The sequence below is a fragment of the Cherax quadricarinatus genome, chromosome 43, assembly GCF_038502225.1.
Source record: "Cherax quadricarinatus isolate ZL_2023a chromosome 43, ASM3850222v1, whole genome shotgun sequence".
NCBI lineage: Eukaryota > Metazoa > Arthropoda > Malacostraca > Decapoda > Parastacidae > Cherax > Cherax quadricarinatus.
In genome coordinates this window covers 7,637,804-7,658,302 of record NC_091334.1, presented here as the reverse complement: position 1 = coordinate 7,658,302, position 20,499 = coordinate 7,637,804, and the positions used below count along the sequence as shown (strand labels likewise).

At 43.2% G+C, this 20,499-nt stretch overlaps 1 protein-coding gene across 2 annotated transcripts in view; it reads left to right on the top strand.

Moving 5' to 3' along the window:
* LOC138853905 (leucine-rich repeat-containing protein 70-like) overlaps positions 1-20,499 on the top strand; it is an 84,742-nt gene that overhangs the window by 40,750 nt on the left and 23,493 nt on the right. For both annotated transcript variants that reach the window (XM_070093544.1, XM_070093543.1), the window contains exons 5-7: positions 10,642-10,772; positions 11,019-11,171; positions 11,958-12,138. In XM_070093544.1, coding sequence (XP_069949645.1) covers positions 10,642-10,772; positions 11,019-11,171; positions 11,958-12,138 — 465 coding nt within the window. The remainder of the gene's footprint in view (positions 1-10,641; positions 10,773-11,018; positions 11,172-11,957; positions 12,139-20,499) is intronic.

Genomic DNA, 20,499 nt, shown 5'->3' with positions numbered 1-20,499 from the left:
ATTACAGATGCCTCTCCCTTTTGATGAGTCCTGTTTCCTTTGTAAAATTTATGGATGTTGCCCCTTTAAATGGACCCGTTCTCGTATATGGTTACTCCATAGATAATTGCCAGTGACTTCTACATCACTGGCAATATAATTATGTATGTAAAATTACTTATTTCATAGCGGAGTCTGACAGAATTTTTGATAATTGCCTCGTTACGTTCGTTAAGGCTACTGTTACAATATCAGTGCTTGTGGGCTTTTACTAATGCTATAATATTCAACCTTTTTGGCTATGGGTACTGGTATGCCAGGGGGCATTTCTTGTTCCTTTCTCTCTCTCTCTCTCTCTCTCTCTCTCTCTCTCTCTCTCTCCCTCAATGAAGTGAAGACGTCCCTTGGAATCGTATTTGCTTGGACCTCTTTTCTACAACTTTGCAAGCTCCTGATGATGTGTTGATTGTAACACGAAAGGCCTAAAGCTATTATTATACTTTTTTTTTTTTTTATTCGCCGGTATTCTCCCGGCCCGGGTCTTTTCCACTCCCCCCGTAGTTATTTTGCATATATAATTACACACACACACACACTTTATATATATATATATATATATATATATATATATATATATATATATATATATATATATATATATATATATATATATATATATATATATATATATAAAACTTTCTGTACACACCGTGAGTATCTAGAGTAAATATCATTCAAGAAATATTAGATTGGTCCCCCTTAAACATGGTCTGTTTTCTTTAATCATGCAAAAATATTCGTTTTCTTATACATGATTACGGGAGAGTTATTAAAAAATTGCAATTCTAACTGAAATATTAAGTAAGTAAGTAAGTTTATTCAGGTATACACAAATACAGTTACATAGAATTATCATACATAAAAGCATATGTGTAGAGAACCTGGGAGAACCCAAAAAAGTTAGACAGAGTGACTTATTTCCATTGTGGTCCTTTTACCTTATTATTATAATATAAAGATTATAATATTTTCTTATTATTCTACAAAATCTTTAATAATAAATAATGCAGAAATAGAAAATCATTATCCCTCCTTTTCTGTAGCTACATTCATCAAACACCTTTTGGCAGTCTTCTTGAACTGGTTCATGCTATGACTGGCTTTGACATGTGCGGGCAGTCTGTTTCATTCCTCTATTGCTGTGCAATAAAAGGTGTTGGAACAGACTGCCCGCACATGTCAAAGCCAGTCATAGCATGAACCAGTTCAAGAAGACTGCCAAAAGGTGTCTGATGAATGTAGCTACAGAAAAGGAGGGGAATAATTTTCTATTTTTTAGCTAATATACGTGTAAATTTTACCTTATTCCTAGTAATGACCCTCGTATTGTAGATAGTCTTAATGACCCTCGTGTAGTAGATAGTCTTTTTAGTATGATAAGATAGGTAAGAGAGTAAGAAAATAGCAAGTAAACAAATAAGTCAGCAAGCCCATAAGTAGTTTGTGTAGTTTTAACCGAGTAAAGGCAAGCAATGTGGTCAATTTTGAGTCCTGCACCAGGATGCAACCCGTACCTGTCCATCCCGTACCTACCAGGCTCGAACTCGTACCCGTACCGTGGTCTGTGCTGTCGACTAATTCCTGGTAGGTTCATGGGGCAGCATGTGTTGGAAGGCTTGAAGGTAAGTTTGACCTGACGCAGGGTTCGACCTGGTTACGTGTCGCTTGTGTTGGAAGGCTTGAAGGTAAGTTTGACCTGACGCAGGGTTCGACCTGGTTACGTGTCGCTTGTGAACCAACAAGCACTATCACCAGGTACCACTCATTCATTATTCAAAATCAATTTTTTATTTCTTTCTGTAGTATACAAAGTGTAATTTACATGCGGAAAAGTATCATTAAATAGAAAGAAAGTCACTAACAGGTATATTTCGAGCAGACTAATAATAATAATAATAATAATAATAATAATAATAATAATAATAATAATAATAATAATAATAATAATAATAATATTAATAATAATAATAATAATAATAATAATAATAATAATAATAATATTAATAATAATAATAATAATAATAATAATAATATTAATAATAATAATAATAATAATAATAATAATAATAATAATAATAATAATAATAATAATATTAATAATAATAATAATAATAATAATAATAATAATAATAATAATAATATTAATAATAATAATAATAATAATAATAATAATAATAATAATAATAATAATATTAATAATAATAATAATAATAATAATAATAATAATAATAATAATAATAATACCTACATTACTACATGTACAAGGTATACAGACCATAGATGACATCAATGACATACTACTATATAGAAAGCCGCTTGTTATGCTGAACATTTCCCGCAAATTAGGTCAGTTTTGTCCCAGGATGCGACCCACACCAGTCCACTAACACCCAGGTACCTATTTTATACAGATGGGTGAACATAGACAGCAGGTATAAGGAAACACGCCCAATGTTTAAACCCTCGATGGAACCGAACCCGGAAACCTCAGCATGTGCAGCGAGAGCTTTTGCCACCGGGCCACGGGCCATCCTCAGTGCTTATAAAATGGTTTAAAAAACTGACATGTTGATAAAACACTCTTACAACATCTTGGAATCTTTATTCTGGAAACCTTTCGCTAAACTGTGGCTTCATCAGTCCAGTGCAGAAAAAGGGGGAATAAGTGGAGGAGTTTGAGGTAATCATTATCTCAGCCTTGAGTTGATGTACTCACCTAGTTGTACTCACCTAGTTGTACTCACCTAGTTGTACTCACCTAGTTGTACTCACCTAGTTGAGGTCGCAGGGGTCGAGTCCAAGCTCCTGGTCCCGCCTCTTCAGTCCCTTAATCTTGACAGAAGTCATAATGTCAACTATGGACTGTATAAGTGTGTAACTTATTCCTTGTGTATCTCCTTTCATTGTAACTGATTTTTCACACAGTTTTTATATATCTGTTTTAACTTTTAATTTTGACGTAAGATATTACAAGGACCCCAGTGGAGTGTAATTTTGACGTAAGATATTACAAGGACCCCCAGTGGAGTGTAATTTTGACGTTAGATATTACAGTGTAATTTTGATGTTAGATATTACAAGGACCTCCAGTGGAGTGTAATTTTGACGTAAGATATTACAAGGACCCCCAGTGGAGTGTAATTTTGACGTAAGATATTACAAGGACCTCCAGTGGAGTGTAATTTTGACGTAAGATATTACAAGGACCCCAGTAGAGTGTAATTTTGACGTAAGATATTACAAGGACCTCCAGTGGAGTGTAATTTTGACGTAAGATATTACAAGGACCCCAGTGGAGTGTAATTTTGACGTAAGATATTACAAGGACCCCAGTGGAGTGTAATTTTGACGTAAGATATTACAAGGACCTTCAGTGGAGTGTAATTTTGAAGTTAGATATTACAAGTACCTCCAGTGGAGTGTAATTTTGACGTAAGATATTACAAGGACCTCCAGTGGAGTGTAATTTTGACGTTAGATATTACAAGGACCTCCAGTGGAGTGTAATTTTGATGTAAGATATTACAAGGACCTCCAGTGGAGTGTAATTTTGACGTAAGATATTACAAGGACCTCCAGTGGAGTGTAATTTTGACGTAAGATATTACAAGGACCCCAGTGGAGTGTAATTTCGACGTAAGATATTACAAGGACCCCCAGTGGACTGTAATTTTGACGTAAGATATTACAAGGACCCCCAGTGGAGTGTAATTTTGACGTAAGATATTACAAGGACCCCCAGATGAGTGTAATTTTGACGTAAGATATTACAAGGACCTCCAGTGGAGTGTAATTTTGACGTTAGATATTACAAGGACCTCCAGTGGAGTGTAATTTTGACGTAAGATATTACAAGGACCCCCAGTGGAGTGTAATTTTGACGTAAGATATTACAAGGACCCCAGTGGAGTGTAATTTTGACGTAAGACATTACAAGAACCCCAGTGGAGTGTAATTTTGACGTAAGATATTACAAGGACCTCCAGTGGAGTGTAATTTTGACGTAAGACATTACAAGAACCCCAGTGGAGTGTAATTTTGACGTAAGATATTACAAGGACCCCCAGTGGAGTGTAATTTTGACGTAAGATATTACAAGGACCCCCCAGTGGAGTGTAATTTTGACGTAAGATATTACAAGGACCTCCAGTGGAGTGTAATTTTGACGTAAGATATTACAAGGACCTCCAGTGGAGTGTAATTTTGACGTAAGATATTACAAGGACCCCAAGTGGAGTGCAATTTTGACGTAAGATATTACAAGGACCCCAGTGGAGTGTAATTTTGACGTAAGATATCACAAGGACCTCCAGTGGAGTGTAATTTTGACGTAAGATATTACAAGGACCCCAGTGGAGTGTAATTTTGACGTAAGATATTACAAGGACCCCAGTGGAGTGTAATTTTGACGTAAGATATTGCAAGCACCCCCAGTGGAGTGTAATTTTGACGTAAGATATTACAAGGACCCCCAGTGGAGTGTAATTTTGATGTAAGATATTACAAGGACCCCCAGTGGAGTGTAACTTTGACGTAAGATATTACAAGGACCCCAGTGGAGTGTAATTTTGACGTAAGATATTACAAGGACCCCAGTGGAGTGTAAGTTTGACGTAAGATATTACAAGGACCCCCAGTGGAGTGTAATTTTGACGTAAAATATTACAAGGACCCTCAGTGGGGTGTAATTTTGACGTAAGATATTACAAGGACCCCCAGTGGAGTGTAATTTTGACGTAAGATATTACAAGGACCCCAGTGGAGTGTAATTTTGACGTAATATATTACAAGGACCTCCAGTGGAGTGTAATTTTGACGTAAGATATTACAAGGACCCCCAGTGGAGTGCAATTTTGACGTAAGATATTACAAGGACCTCCAATGGAGTGCAATTTTGACGTAAGATATTACAAGGACCCCAGTGGAGTGTAATTTTGACGTAAGATATTACAAGGACCCCCAGTGGAGTGTAATTTTGACGTAAGATATTACAAGGACCTCCAGTGGAGTGTAATTTTGACGTAAGATATTACAAGGACCCCCAGTGGAGTGTAATTTTGACGTAAGGTATTACAAGGACCCCAGTGGAGTGTAATTTTGACGTAAGATATTACAAGAACCCCAGTAGTGTGTATTTTTGACGTAAGATATTACAAGGACCCCAGTAGAGTGTAATTTTGACGTAAGATATTACAAGGACCCCCAGTGGAGTGTAATTTTGACGTATGATATTACAAGGACCCCAGTGGAGTGTAATTTTGACGTAAGATATTACAAGGACCCCCAGTGGAGTGTAATTTTGACGCAAGATATTACAAGGACCCCCAGTGGAGTGTAATTTTGATGTAAGATATTACAAGGACCTTAGTGGAGTGTAATTTTGATGTAAGATATTACAAGGACCTTAGTGGAGTGTAATTTTGATGTAAGATATTACAAGGACCCCCAGTGGAGTGTAATTTTGACGTAAGATATTACAAGGACCCCCAGTGGAGTGTAATTTTGACGTAAGATATTACAAGGACCTCAGTGGAGTGTAATTTTGACGTAAGATATTACAAGGACCCCCAGTGGAGTGTAATTTTGACGTAAGATATTACAAGGATTTCCAGTGGAGTGTAATTTTGACGTAAGATATTGCAAGGACCCCAGTGGAGTGTAATTTTGACGTAAGATATTACAAGGACCTCCAGTGGAGTGTAATTTTGACGTAAGATATTACAAGGACCCCAGTGGAGTGTAATTTTGACGTAAGATATTACAAGGACCCCCAGTGGAGTGTAATTTTGACGTAAGATATTACAAGGACCCCCAGTGGAGTGTAATTTTGACGTAAGATATTACAAGGACCCCCAGTGGAGTGTAATTTTGACGTAAGATATTACAAAGACCTCCAGTGGAGTGTAATTTTGACGTAAGATATTACAAGGACCCCAGTGGAGTGTAATTTTGACGTAAGATATTACAAGGACCCCCAGTGGAGTGTAATTTTGACGTAAGATATTACAAGGACCCCCAGTGGAGTGTAATTTTGACGTAAGATATTACAAGGACCCCAGTGGAGTGTAATTTTGACGTAAGATATTACAAGGACCTCCAGTGGAGTGTAATTTTGACGTAAGATATTACAAGGACCCCAGTGGAGTGTAATTTTGACGTAAGATATTGCAAGGACCCCAGTGGAGTGTAATTTTGACGTAAGATATTACAAGGACCTCCAGTGGAGTGTAATTTTGATGTAAGATATTGCAAGGACCCCAGTGGAGTGTAATTTTGATGTAAGATATTGCAAGGACCCCAGTGGAGTGTAATTTTGACGTAAGATATTACAAGGACCCCAGTGGAGTGTAATTTTGACGTAAGATATTACAAGGACCCCAGTGGAGTGTAATTTTGATGTAAGATATTGCAAGGACCCCAGTGGAGTGTAATTTTGACGTAAGATATTACAAGGTCCCCAGTGGAGTGTAATTTTGACGTAAGATATTACAAGGACCCCAGTGGAGTGTAATTTTGATGTAAGATATTGCAAGGACCCCAGTGGAGTGTAATTTTGACGTAAGATATTACAAGGACCCCAGTGGAGTGTAATTTTGACGTAAGATATTACAAGGACCCCAGTGGAGTGTAATTTTGATGTAAGATATTGCAAGGACCCCAGTGGAGTGTAATTTTGACGTAAGATATTACAAGGACCCCAGTGGAGTGTAATTTTGACGTAAGATATTACAAGGACCCCAGTGGAGTGTAATTTTGATGTAAGATATTGCAAGGACCCCAGTGGAGTGTAATTTTGACGTAAGATATTACAAGGACCCCAGTGGAGTGTAATTTTGATGTAAGATATTGCAAGGACCCCAGTGGCGTGTAATTTTGATGTAAGATATTACAAGGACCAACAGTGGAGTGTAATTTTGATGTAAGATATTACAAGGACCCCCAGTGGAGTGTAATTTTGATGTAAGATATTGCAAGGACCCCAGTGGCGTGTAATTTTGATGTAAGATATTGCAAGGACCAACAGTGGCGTGTAATTTTGATGTAAGATATTACAAGGACCAACAGTGGAGTGTAATTTTGATGTAAGATATTACAAGGACCTCCAGTGGAGTGTAATTTTGACGTAAGATATTACAAGGACCCCCAGTGGAGTGTAATTTTGACGTAAGATATTACAAGGACCCCAGGGGAGTGTAATTTGGATGTAAGATATTACAAGGACCCCAGTGGAGTGTAATTTTGACGTAAGATATTACAAGGACCCCAGGGGAGTGTAATTTGGATGTAAGATATTACAAGGACCCCAGTGGAGTGTAATTTTGACGTAAGATATTACAAGGACCCCAGTGGAGTGTAATTTTGACGTAAGATATTACAAGGACCCCAGTGGAGTGTAATTTTGACGTAAGATATTACAAGGACCCCAGTGGAGTGTAATTTTGACGTAAGATATTGCAAGGACCTCCAGTGGAGTGTAATTTTGATGTAAGATATTACAAGGACCCCAGTGGAGTGTAATTTTGACGTAAGATATTACAAGGACCCCAGTGGAGTGTAATTTTGACGTAAGATATTACAAGGACCCCAGTGGAGTGTAATTTTGACGTAAGATATTACAAGGACCCCAGTGGAGTGTAATTTTGACGTAAGATATTACAAGGACCCCCAGTGGAGTGTAATTTTGACGTAAGATATTACAAGGACCCCAGTGGAGTGTAATTTTGACGTAAGATATTACAAGGACCTCCAGTGGAGTGTAATTTTGACGTAAGATATTACAAGGACAAACAGTGGAGTGTAATTTTGACGTAAGATATTACAAGGACCTCCAGTGGAGTGTAATTTTGACGTAATATATTACAAGGACCTCCAGTGGAGTGTAATTTTGATGTAAGATATTACAAGGACCCCAGTGGAGTGTAATTTTGACGTAAGATATTACAAGGACCCCCAGTGGAGTGTAATTTTGACGTAAGATATTACAAGGACCAACAGTGGAGTGTAATTTTGACGTAAGATATTACAAGGACCCCCAGTGGAGTGTAATTTTGACGTAAGATATTACAAGGACCAACAGTGGAGTGTAATTTTGACGTAAGATATTACAAGGACCCCCAGTGGAGTGTAATTTTGACGTAAGATATTACAAGGACCCCAGTGGAGTGTAATTTTGACGTAAGATATTACAAGGACCAACAGTGGAGTGTAATTTTGACGTAAGATATTACAAGGACCCCCAGTGGAGTGTAATTTTGACGTAAGATATTACAAGGACCAACAGTGGAGTGTAATTTTGACGTAAGATATTACAAGGACCCCCAGTGGAGTGTAATTTTGACGTAAGATATTACAAGGACCAACAGTGGAGTGTAATTTTGACGTAAGATATTACAAGGACCCCCAGTGGAGTGTAATTTTGACGTAAGATATTACAAGGACCCCAGTGGAGTGTAATTTTGACGTAAGATATTACAAGGACCAACAGTGGAGTGTAATTTACACACATTTATGTATGATAATTTGTGTAATTGTATTTATGTGTACCTGTACCTAAATAAATTTATTTACTTACCTCTGGCTTAACTCACACTTCATCTTGTTTACACCTGACACTCCACCTTGTTTACACCTGACACTCCACCTTGTTTACACCTGACACTCCACCTTGTTTACATCTGACACTCCACCTTGTTTACATCTGACACTCCACCTTGTTTACATCTGACACTCCACCTTTACACCTGACACTCCTTGTTTACACCTGACACTCCACCTTGTTTACATCTGACACTCCACCTTGTTTACATCTGACACTCCACCTTGTTTACACCTGACACTCCACCTTGTTTACACCTGACACTCCACCTTGTTTACACCTGACACTCCACCTTGTTTACACCTGACACTCCACCTTGTTTACATCTCACACTCCACCTTGTTTACATCTCACACTCCACCTTGTTTACACCTGACACTCCACCTTGTTTACACTTGACACTCCACCTTGTTTACATCTGACACTCCACCTTGTTTACATCTCACACTCCACCTTGTTTACACCTGACACTCCACCTTGTTTACATCTGACACTCCACCTTGTTTACATCTGACACTCCACCTTGTTTACATCTGACACTCCACCTTGTTTACACCTGACACTCCACCTTGTTTACACCTGACACTCCACCTTATTTACATCTCACACTCCACCTTGTTTACACCTGACACTCCACCTTGTTTACATCTCACACAACACCTTGTTTACATCTCACACTCCACCTTGTTTACATCTTACACTCCACCTTGTTTACACCTGACACTCCACCTTGTTTACACTTGACACTCCACCTTGTTTACACCTGACACTCCACCTTGTTTACATCTGACACTCCACCTTGTTTACATCTGACACTCCACCTTCTTTACATCTGACACTCCATCTTGTTTACACCTAACACTCCACCTTGTTTACACCTGACACTCCACCTTGTTTACATCTGACACTCCACGTTGTTTACATCTCACACTCCATCTTGTTTACACCTGACACTCCACCTTGTTTACATCTGACACTCCACCTTGTTTACACCTGACACTCCACCTTGTTTACACCTGACACTCCACCTTGTTTACACCTGACACTCCACCTTGTTTACACCTGACACTCCACCTTGTTTAAATCTGACACTCCACCTTGTTTACACCTGACACTCCACCTTGTTTACACCTGACACTCCACCTTGTTTACACCTGACACTCCACCTTGTTTACACCTGACACTCCACCGTGTTTACACCTGACACTCCACCTTGTTTACACCTGACACTCCACCTTGTTTACATCTGACACTCCATCTTGTTTACACCTGACACTCCACGTTGTTTACATCTCACACTCCATCTTGTTTACACCTCACACTCCACCTTGTTTACATCTCACACTCCATCTTGTTTACACCTCACACTCCACCTTGTTTACATCTTACACTCCATCTTGTTTACACCTGACACTCCACCTTGTTTACATCTCACACTCCACCTTGTTTACACCTCACACTCCACCTTGTTTACATCTCACACTCCATCTTGTTTACACCTCACACTCCACCTTGTTTACATCTCACACTCCACCTTGTTGACATCTGACACTCTACCTTGTTTACATCTCACACTCCACCTTGTTTACATCTCACACTCCACCTTGTTGACATCTGACACTCCACCTTGTTTACATCTCACACTCCACCTTGTTTACATCTGGCACTCCACCTTGTTTACATCTAACACTCCACCTTGCATACATCTGACACTCCACCTTGTTTACATCTGACACTCCACCTTGTTTACACCTGACACTCCACCTTGTTTACACCTGACACTCCACCTTGTTTACACCTGACACTCCACCTTGTTTACACCTGACACTCCACCTTGTTTACACCTGACAGTCCACCTTGTTTACATCTGACACTCCACCTTGTTTACACCTGACACTCCACCTTGTTTACACCTGACACTCCACCTTGTTTACACCTGACACTCCACCTTGTTTACATCTCACACTCCACCTTGTTTACACCTGACACTCACCTTGCTCCTACAGCAAGTTGTTTCGCCTGAACCTGGGCAAGAACCACCTGGAGACTGTACCTAACCTGCAGGCGCTGACCAATCTTCAGGTTCTTACACTTAGTGACAACCATATCTCCAGTCTTAAAGTTGGCAGCTTCAAGGGTGAGTACCAGAGAGAGAGAGAGAGAGAGAGAGAGAGAGAGAGAGAGAGAGAGAGAGAGAGAGAGAGAGAGAGAGAGAGAGAGAGAGAGAGAGAGAGAGGCATGCAAACATGGTGTGAATGAGTGAATGTCGGTGTGGGAAATAATTGTGGTCAATAAAAGCACAATGGAGGAGAAAAATGGTATAATGGGTGTGCACAAGGCGTAGTGTTTACCGCATTTAATTTGCTCTCTGTGTCTTACCCAGGCCTGAAGATGCTCGACATGTTGATGCTGGAGAATAACAAGATCCAGACGCTGGAGGCGAACGTCTTCAGTGAACTCTCCAACCTTAACTCCCTCAACATCAAGCATAACCACATCTCCAATATCAGCCAGTACGCGTTCTCTGGTCTCGAAGGTTGGTCAGTTCTCTGGTCTCGAAGGTTGGCCAGTTCTCTGGTCTCGAAGGTTGGTCAGTTCTCTGGTCTCGAAGGTTGGCCAGTTCTCTGGTCTCGAAGGTTGGTCAGTTCTCTGGTCTCGAAGGTTGGTCAGTTCTCTGGTCTCGAAGGTTGGCCAGTTCTCTGGTCTCGAAGGTTGGCCAGTTCTCTGGTCTCGAAGGTTGGCCAGTTCTCTGTTCTCGAAGGTTGGTCAGTTCTCTGGTCTCGAAGGTTGGTCAGTTCTCTGGTTTCGAAGGTTGGACAATTCTCTGGTCTTGAAGGTTGGTCAGTTCTCTGGTCTCGAAGGTTGGTCAGTTCTCTGGTCTCGAAGGTTGGCCAGTTCTCTGGTCTCGAAGGTTGGTCAGTTCTCTGGTCTCGAAGGTTGGTCAGTTCTCTGGTCTCGAAGGTTGGTCAGTTCTCTGGTCTTGAAGGTTGGTCAGTTCTCTGGTCTCGAAGGTTGGTCAGTTCTCTGGTCTCGAAGGTTGGACAATTATCTGGTTTCGAAGGTTGGACAAATCTCTGGTCTCGAAGGCTGTTCAACTCTCTGGTGTCGAAGGTTGGTCAGCCTCGCACCTCGTGTTAAATATTTACCCAATGCTTCGACGCAGAGGCCATTTAAGGCTGTACACACTAACTATTGCTGTTGACAAGTCGTTTTCATACAGACTATACTGAATATATATTGCAACATGTTTAGGTTGAGATATACAAGTTAACAGCTGGACCGCTCAGAGAAACAAATGTTATATGTACAAACATCCTTACAGACAACCTGGAGTGGCTGGAATTGGGTCATAATCGCCTCGACCACATCCCTTCGCACTCCCTCCGCACCCTCAATAACCTTCGCCAGCTCGACCTCGACTCGAACAGGATCGTCGAGGTAGCCGAAGATGCCTTCGAGGGCTACGGAGACAGCATCAAGTTCCTCATGTTGAACCGCAACAAGTAAGTCGTGGAAGATGTCAAGATGTCATCTTATAAACCTGTTTCTCGCCCCTCCACCTCGCTTGCATATATTCCACCTGCTATCCCATCCTAATCAGCATATTCAGTCAAATCTGAATTCGCTGGCAATACGTTACGGTCCATATTTTTGGTGGTATGACCCTCAGGCCAGACTATTAAAGTATTGTTCACTAAAATGTTGGTAAAATTACCAACAATATGTTAGGTAGAAGGACACAAGTGCAACTGTGACATTGTGATAACGTTTCGCTCTCCAGGAGCTTGATAAAGTTCCTGGAGAGCGAAACGTTACCACAATAAAGTGTCACATTAACTACACTTGTGTCCTTTTACCTAACATACTATTAACCATGAAGTTAAGCACTTGCATCCTGCAGCTCATGGCCCTGGCCATCCTTAAAGCAAGACCCTCCATCATCATGGCCCTGGCCATCCTTAAAGTAAAACCCTTCATCATCATGGCCCAGGCCATCCTTAAAGACCCCCTTCATCATGGCCCAGGCCATCCTTAAAGACCCTCCTTCATCATGGCCCAGGCCATCCTTAAAGACCCTCCTTCATCATGGCTCAGGCCATCCTTAAAGACCCTTTTTCATCATGGCCCAGGCCATCCTTAAAGACCCTCCTTCATCATGGCCCAGGCCATCCTTAAAGACCCTCCTTCATCATGGCTCAGGCCATCCTTAAAGACCCTTTTTCATCATGGCCCAGGCCATCCTTAAAGACCCTCCTTCATCATTGCCCAGGCCATCCTTAAAGACCCTCCATGACCCTGGCCATCCTTAAAGACCCTCCTTCATGACCCTGGCCATCCTTAAAGTAAGACCTTTCATCATCATGGCTCAGGCCATCCTTAAAGACCCCCTTCATCATGGCCCAGGCCATCCTTAAAGACCCTCCTTCATCATTGCCCAGGCCATCCTTAAAGACCCTCCTTCATGACCCTGGCCATCCTTAAAGTAAGACCCTCCTTCATCATGACCCTGGCCATCCTTAAAGACTCTCCTTTATCATGGCTCAGGCCATCCTTAAAGTAAAACCCTCCTTCATCATGACCTTGGCCATCCTTAAAGTAAGACCCTCCTTCATCATGGCCTAGACCATCCTTAAATACCCCCTTTCATCATGGCCCAGGCCATCCTTAAAGACCCCTTCATCATGGTCCAGGCCATCCTTAAAATAAGACCCTCCTTCATCCTGACCCAGGCCATCCTTAAAGACCCTTCTTCATCATGGCCTAGGCCATCCTTAAAGACCTCTTTAATCATGGCCCAGGCCATCCTTAAAGACCTTCTTTCATGGCCCAGGCCATCCTTAAAGACCCTTCTTCATCATGGCCTAGGCCATCCTTAAAGACCCTCCTTCATCATGGTCCAGGCCATCCTTAAAGTAAGACCCTCCTTCACCATGGCCCAGGCCATCCTTAAAGTAAGAGACCCCTTCATCATGGCCCAGGCCATCCTTAAAGTAAGACCCCCCTTCATCATGGCCCAGGCCATCCTTAAAGTAAGACTCCCTTTCCCTCATCTCGGGGTCCAGGACTGCTGGAGTAATGCCTCCTCATGGCCCGGAGCCTATAAAGTCTTCACCTTCATGGTCCGATCCTTAAGGGCCTCCACTTCATGGTTTGGTCCTTCGAGATCTTCACCTCATGGTCAGGTCCTTCGAGACCTCATGGTCTGCTTCATCAGGGTTTTACCTCGTGGGAAAATCCGGCAAAGCAAGAATTCGTGTAGGTTCTTTAGCAGAGGTCACAAAAAGATACACAACCCACGGTGATAATCCTCGCACACTCAACCAATTATTTTCCGTCCTGGCCTGTTATTGCAGTCATTCCAATTTCACTTTTTTTTTCTTTTAGAATTTGCAATTCGCGGATTGATATGCAAATGTTAGGGATATATTGACAACATAGTTAGGCTGTGGCCATAATCCTCATCTGGTTCAAGTTTAGGTGAGTTCAAAAGGATGATAATTGTGCCCAGAGGTACATGGAGTTAGTGGATCACAACGCATGTGTATACAATGTTATTAAGCAGAGTAAGAAGTGAGGACGAGAGGCAGAATACTGATCTCTCGCAGTAAACACCATCCATGTAACTTACCACTTTCCAGAACTCTTCTAGCCCATCACCACAACAATTAATAGTAAACAAATAAATTTCATTTATTTATGCGGTATACAAAATGTAGTTTAAAGGGAATAAAATGATAGGTTAGGTTAGGTAAGGTTTGTCAGGAAACAGGACAAGTGTTTCCTGACGCGGGTCTTAGCCAGATGATGACCCACCTGTGGAGCTTTGCTCATCTGACCGAGGCTTTCCGCTGGCTTACCGGTCTACCCCTTTAAAAATAATGGTCATATATAACTATTATTAGTAGTAGTATGAGATAATAAAATGATATTAAGCATAAAGAAATGCACTAACATACGTGAGTATTTTGGGCAGACTAATTTTAATATTTACACACTACTAGACAACACTAGACATTATAATTATAATTATATATTATTACAAAAAGAGAGGAAGAAAAATTTATACAATTTACAATAGTATTTTATATATACACAATAATAGTATTTTATGTATTAATAATTTAAACTGATTTAGTGATCTTAAGTTAATTGAGATTTCTTGTGCAGTTTCAAACTGGCTCTATGATTTCAGGTTCTGGAAATATTATAAGAGATGGTTAAGAAACGAAAGTAGTGGGATGAGTTGGTTTTGTTTGGTATAACAAAGTGTTGGTGTAGATAAGTTTGGGAGATGAGGTGATTTTTAATTATAACTCTAAACTGATTGGCAAACGGGGGACCTTTTTCTGTTTCGGGAAATGAATTCCAGATCTTGGGGCCCTTTATGTGCATTGTATTTTTGTATAGTGTGAGACGGACACGAGGATGTCCAAGAATGTTTTGTGCCTGTGTTATGCCTGTGTTCTGTTGTAGCTATCAAGGAGAAGTTTGAGAGGAGGGTTTTTATTGGAGTTTAATGTTATATATATATATATATATATATATATATATATATATATATATATATATATATATATATATATATATATATATATATATATATATATATATATATATATATCAACACAGCGACTAGCCAAGGACTCGAACCCATGCTGCTTTGGCCGGCCTCATGTTGAGCGGAAACCCAAGACCCTCTAACCCATAGAACCAACTACAGGGAAGTACCAAGCCCATAAGAGTTATACGGCGAATGAGGGACGGGAGATTATTAAGTTTGTGGAGAAATGGAGACTCTACTTCCCGTGATCAAGAGCCCTTCACCATCCTTGAGGACTCTCCTCTCACCACACATACAAATCAGGCAGCTACCTACCCGGAAGTCGTTTCGGGGGTCAACGCCCCCGCTGCCCAGTCCTCAACCCGGCCTCCTTGTGGATGAGGGCCTGATCAACCAGGCCGCACGCAACCCGTCATAACAAGCACAGCCCAGACGATCGGGTTGGTTGCTTGTCTGAAGCAGTGTGCTAGTTGCTTGTGGAAATATCTATATGATTTAAAGAATTTGTCTCACCAGTTTTTTTTTAGCGAATTCTGCAGGAGAGGCGTTGCCTGCACGTCGCTAGGTATGTATAAAGGTGAGACTCGAGGCGGAGGCGCATGCGAATTACTTATGTAGCGATGGTGCCTGCTGGCACCCCCATCCCATGGGTGCCAGCGAGCACAGGAAGGGAAGACCTGGGGGTGCCAGCAGGCTCAGGGTGTTAGGTAAGACACATATGCAACAGTTAGGTATCTTTATTATGAAACGTTTCGCCTACACAGTAGGCTTCTTCAGTCGAGTACAGAAAAGTTGATAGAAGCAGAAGATACTTGAAGACGATGTAATCAGTCCATCACCCTTAAAGTTTTGAGGTGGTCAGTCCCTCAGTCTGGAGAAGAGCATTGTTCCATAGTATGAAACAATATGGAGATGAAGTGACAGGATGGAGCTTTATATAGAGCCAGGAGGTGAGACGTAGGTCACTAGAAGAGGTAAGAACTCAGATGTTGAGAGGTCAGGTCCCTCTCAAATCCAGCCGCTCTCACTAGTGGAAGTTGTCGAAGTTGATTGCAGGTCTGTACCAAGATACCCTTGTGTTGCAGTGTCTGACAGATGCAACACAAGGGTATCTTGGTACAGACCTGCAATCAACTTCGACAACTTCCACTAGTGAGAGCGGCTGGATTTGAGAGGGACCTGACCTCTCAACATCTGAGTTCTTACCTCTTCTAGTGACCTACGTCTCACCTCTTGGCGCTATATAAAGCTCCATCCTGTCACTTCATCTCTATATTGTTCCAGACTATGGAACAATGCTCTTCTCCAGACTGAGGGACTGACCACCTCAAAACTTTAAGGGTGATGGACTGATTACATCGTCTTCAAGTATCTTCTGCTTCTATCAACTTTTCTGTACTCGACTGAAGAAGCCTACTGTGTAGGCGAAACGTTTCATAATAAAGATACCTAACTGTTGCATATGTGTCTTACCTAACAACCTGTCGGTATTTTATACCATTTTAATGTTCAATCAGGCTCAGGGTGGGGAGAGAGGAAGGGGTGCCAGCAGGCTCAGGGTGGGGAGAGAGGAAGGGGTGCCAGCAGGCTCAGGGTGGGGAGAGAGAAAGGGGTGCCAGCAGGCTCAGAGTGGGGAGAGAGGAAGGGGTGCCAGCAGGCTCAGGGTGGGGAGAGAGGAACGGGTGCCAGCAGGCTCAGGGTGGGGTGAGAGGAAGGGGTGCCAGCAGGCTCAGGGTGGGGTGAGAGGAAGATGTGCCAGCAGGCTCAGGGTGGGGTGAGAGGAAGGGATGCCAGCAGGCTCAGGTTGGGGTGAGAGGAAGGGGTGCCAGCAGGCTCATGGTAGACTGAGAGGAAGGGGTGCCAGCAGGCTCAGGGTGGGGAGAGAGGAAGGGGTGCCAGCAGGCTCAGGGTGGGGAGAGAGGAAGGGATGCCAGCAGGCTCAGGGTGGGGAGAGAGGATGGGGTGTCAGCAGGCTCAGGGTGGGGAGAGAGGAAGATGTGCCAGCAGGCTCAGGGTGGGGAGAGAGAAAGGGGTGCCAGCGGGCTCAGAGTGGGAAGAAAGGGGTGCCAGCAGGCTCAGTGTGGGGAGAGAGGAAGGGGTGACAGCAGGCTCAGGGTGGGGAGACAGGAAGGGGTGCCAGCAGGCTCAGGGTGGGGAGAGAGGAAGGGGTGCCAGCAGGCTCAGGGTGGGGAGAGAGGAAGGGGTGCCAGCAGGCTCAGGGTGGGGAGAGAGGAAGGGGTGCCAGCAGGCTCAGGGTGGGGAGAGAGGAAGGGGTGCCAGCAGGCTCAGGGTGGGGAGAGAGGAAGGGGTGCCAGCAGGCTCAGGGTGGGGAGAGAGGAAGGGGTGCCAGCAGGCTCAGGGTGGGGAGAGAGGAAGGGGTGCCAGCAGGCTCAGGGTGGGGAGAGAGGAAGGGGTGCCAGCAGGCTCAGGGTGGGGAGAGAGGAAGGGGTGCCAGCAGGCTCAGGGTGGGGAGAGAGGAAGGGGTGCCAGCAGGCTCAGGGTGGGGAGAGAGGAAGGGGTGCCAGCAGGCTCAGGGTGGGGAGAGAGGAAGGGGTGCCAGCAGGCTCAGGGTGGGGAGAGAGGAAGGGGTGCCAGCAGGCTCAGCGTGGGGAGAGAGGAAGGGGTGCCAGCAGGCTCAGGGTGGGGAGAGAGGAAGGGGTGCCAGCAGGCTCAGGGTGGGGAGAGAGGAAGGGGTGCCAGCAGGCTCAGGGTGGGGAGAGAGGAAGGGGTGCCAGCAGGCTCAGGGTGGGGAGAGAGGAAGGGGTGCCAGCAGGCTCAGGGTGGGGAGAGAGGAAGGGGTGCCAGCAGGCTCAGGGTGGGGAGAGAGGAAGGGGTGCCAGCAGGCTCAGGGTGGGGAGAGAGGAAGGGGTGCCAGCAGGCTCAGGGTGGGGAGAGAGGAAGGTGTGCCAGCAGGCTCAGGGTGGGGAGAGAGGAAGGGGTGCCAGCAGGCTCAGGGTGGGGAGAGAGGAAGATGTGCCAGCAGGCTCAGGGTGGGGAGAGAGGAAGGGGTGCCAGCAGGCTCAGGGTGGGGAGAGAGGAAGGGGTGCCAGCAGGCTCAGGGTGGGTTCCTTCACTCTAACAAACTAAGGACTATTTTTAGACGCAAAATGTTGAGGTGGTCTCGGGTTTTACTGCTCTCTATATCAAAATTTTCTTCTGGAGAGAATACTGGAATTCTTGCAGAGACCATCAAACAAATATATATATATATATATATATATATATATATATATATATATATATATATATATATATAATGCTGTTATTGATGCTGTTATTGATCTGAAAAGTTACATATATTTTTTTCAAGAGTTACTGTCCCAACATGAAAGATTACGTTGATGAATTACTATATAAAATGTAACATTTTTTGAGTTATTATAAATAATTACACTTGTTAGGTTACTAAGTCACTCAAACACTGACTTACTGCAACTGGTTGAGTCAGTCTGTGTGATCACTGACTTACTGCAACTGGTTGAGTCAGTCTGTGTGATCACTGACTTACTGCAACTGGTTGAGTCAGTCTGTGTGATCACTGACTTACTGCAACTGGTTGAGTCAGTCTGTGTGATCACTGACTTACTGCAACTGGTTGAGTCAGTCTGTGTGATCACTGACTTACTGCAACTGGTTGAGTCAGTCTGTGTGATCACTGACTTACTGCAACTGGTTGAGTCAGTCTCTGTGATCACTGACTTACTGCAACTGGTTGAGTCAGTCTGTGTGATCACTGACTTACTGCAACTGGTTGAGTCAGTCTGTGTGATCACTGACTTACTGCAACTGGTTGAGTCAGTCTCTGTGATCACTGACTTACTGCAACTGGTTGAGTCAGTCTCTGTGATCACTGACTTACTGCAACTGGTTGAGTCAGTCTGTGTGATCACTGACTTACTGCAACTGGTTGAGTCAGTCTCTGTGATCACTGACTTACTGCAACTGGTTGAGTCAGTCTCTGTGATCACTGACTTACTGCAACTGGTTGAGTCAGTCTGTGTGATCACTGACTTACTGCAACTGGTTGAGTCAGTCTCTGTGATCACTGACTTACTGCAACTGGTTGAGTCAGTCTGTGTGATCACTGACTTACTGCAACTGGTTGAGTCAGTCTGTGTGATCACTGACTTACTGCAACTGGTTGAGTCAGTCTCTGTGATCACTGACTTACTGCAACTGGTTGAGTCAGTCTGTGTGATCACTGACTTACTGCAACTGGTTGAGTCAGTCTGTGTGATCACTGACTTACTGCAACTGGTTGAGTCAGTCTCTGTGATCACTGACTTACTGCAACTGGTTGAGTCAGTCTCTGTGATCACTGACTTACTGCAACTGGTTGAGTCAGTCTCTGTGATCACTGACTTACTGCAACTGGTTGAGTCAGTCTGTGTGATCACTGACTTACTGCAACTGGTTGAGTCAGTCTGTGTGATCACTGACTTACTGCAACTGGTTGAGTCAGTCTCTGTGATCACTGACTTACTGCAACTGGTTGAGTCAGTCTGTGTGATCACTGACTTACTGCAACTGGTTGAGTCAGTCTCTGTGATCACTGACTTACTGAAACTGGTTGAGTCAGTCTCTGTGATCACTGACTTACTGCAACTGGTTGAGTCAGTCTGTGTGATCACTGACTTACTGCAACTGGTTGAGTCAGTCTGTGTGATCACTGACTTACTGCAACTGGTTGAGTCAGTCTCTGTGATCACTGACTTACTGCAACTGGTTGAGTCAGTCTGTGTGATCACTGACTTACTGCAACTGGTTGAGTCAGTCTGTGTGATCACTGACTTACTGCAACTGGTTGAGTCAGTCTCTGTGATCACTGACTTACTGCAACTGGTTGAGTCAGTCTGTGTGATCACTGACTTCCTGCAACTGGTTGAGTCAGTCTGTGTGATCACTGACTTACTGCAACTGGTTGAGTCAGTCTCTGTGATCACTGACTTACTGCAACTGGTTGAGTCAGTCTGTGTGATCACTGACTTACTGCAACTGGTTGAGTCAGTCTGTGTGATCACTGACTTACTGCAACTGGTTGAGTCAGTCTCTGTGATCACTGACTTACTGCAACTGGTTGAGTCAGTCTGTGTGATCACTGACTTACTGCAACTGGTTGAGTCAGTCTCTGTGATCACTGACTTACTGCAACTGGTTGAGTCAGTCTCTGTGATCACTGACTTACTGCAACTGGTTGAGTCAGTCTGTGTGATCACTGACTTACTGCAACTGGTTGAGTCAGTCTGTGTGATCACTGACTTACTGCAACTGGTTGAGTCAGTCTCTGTGATCACTGACTTAC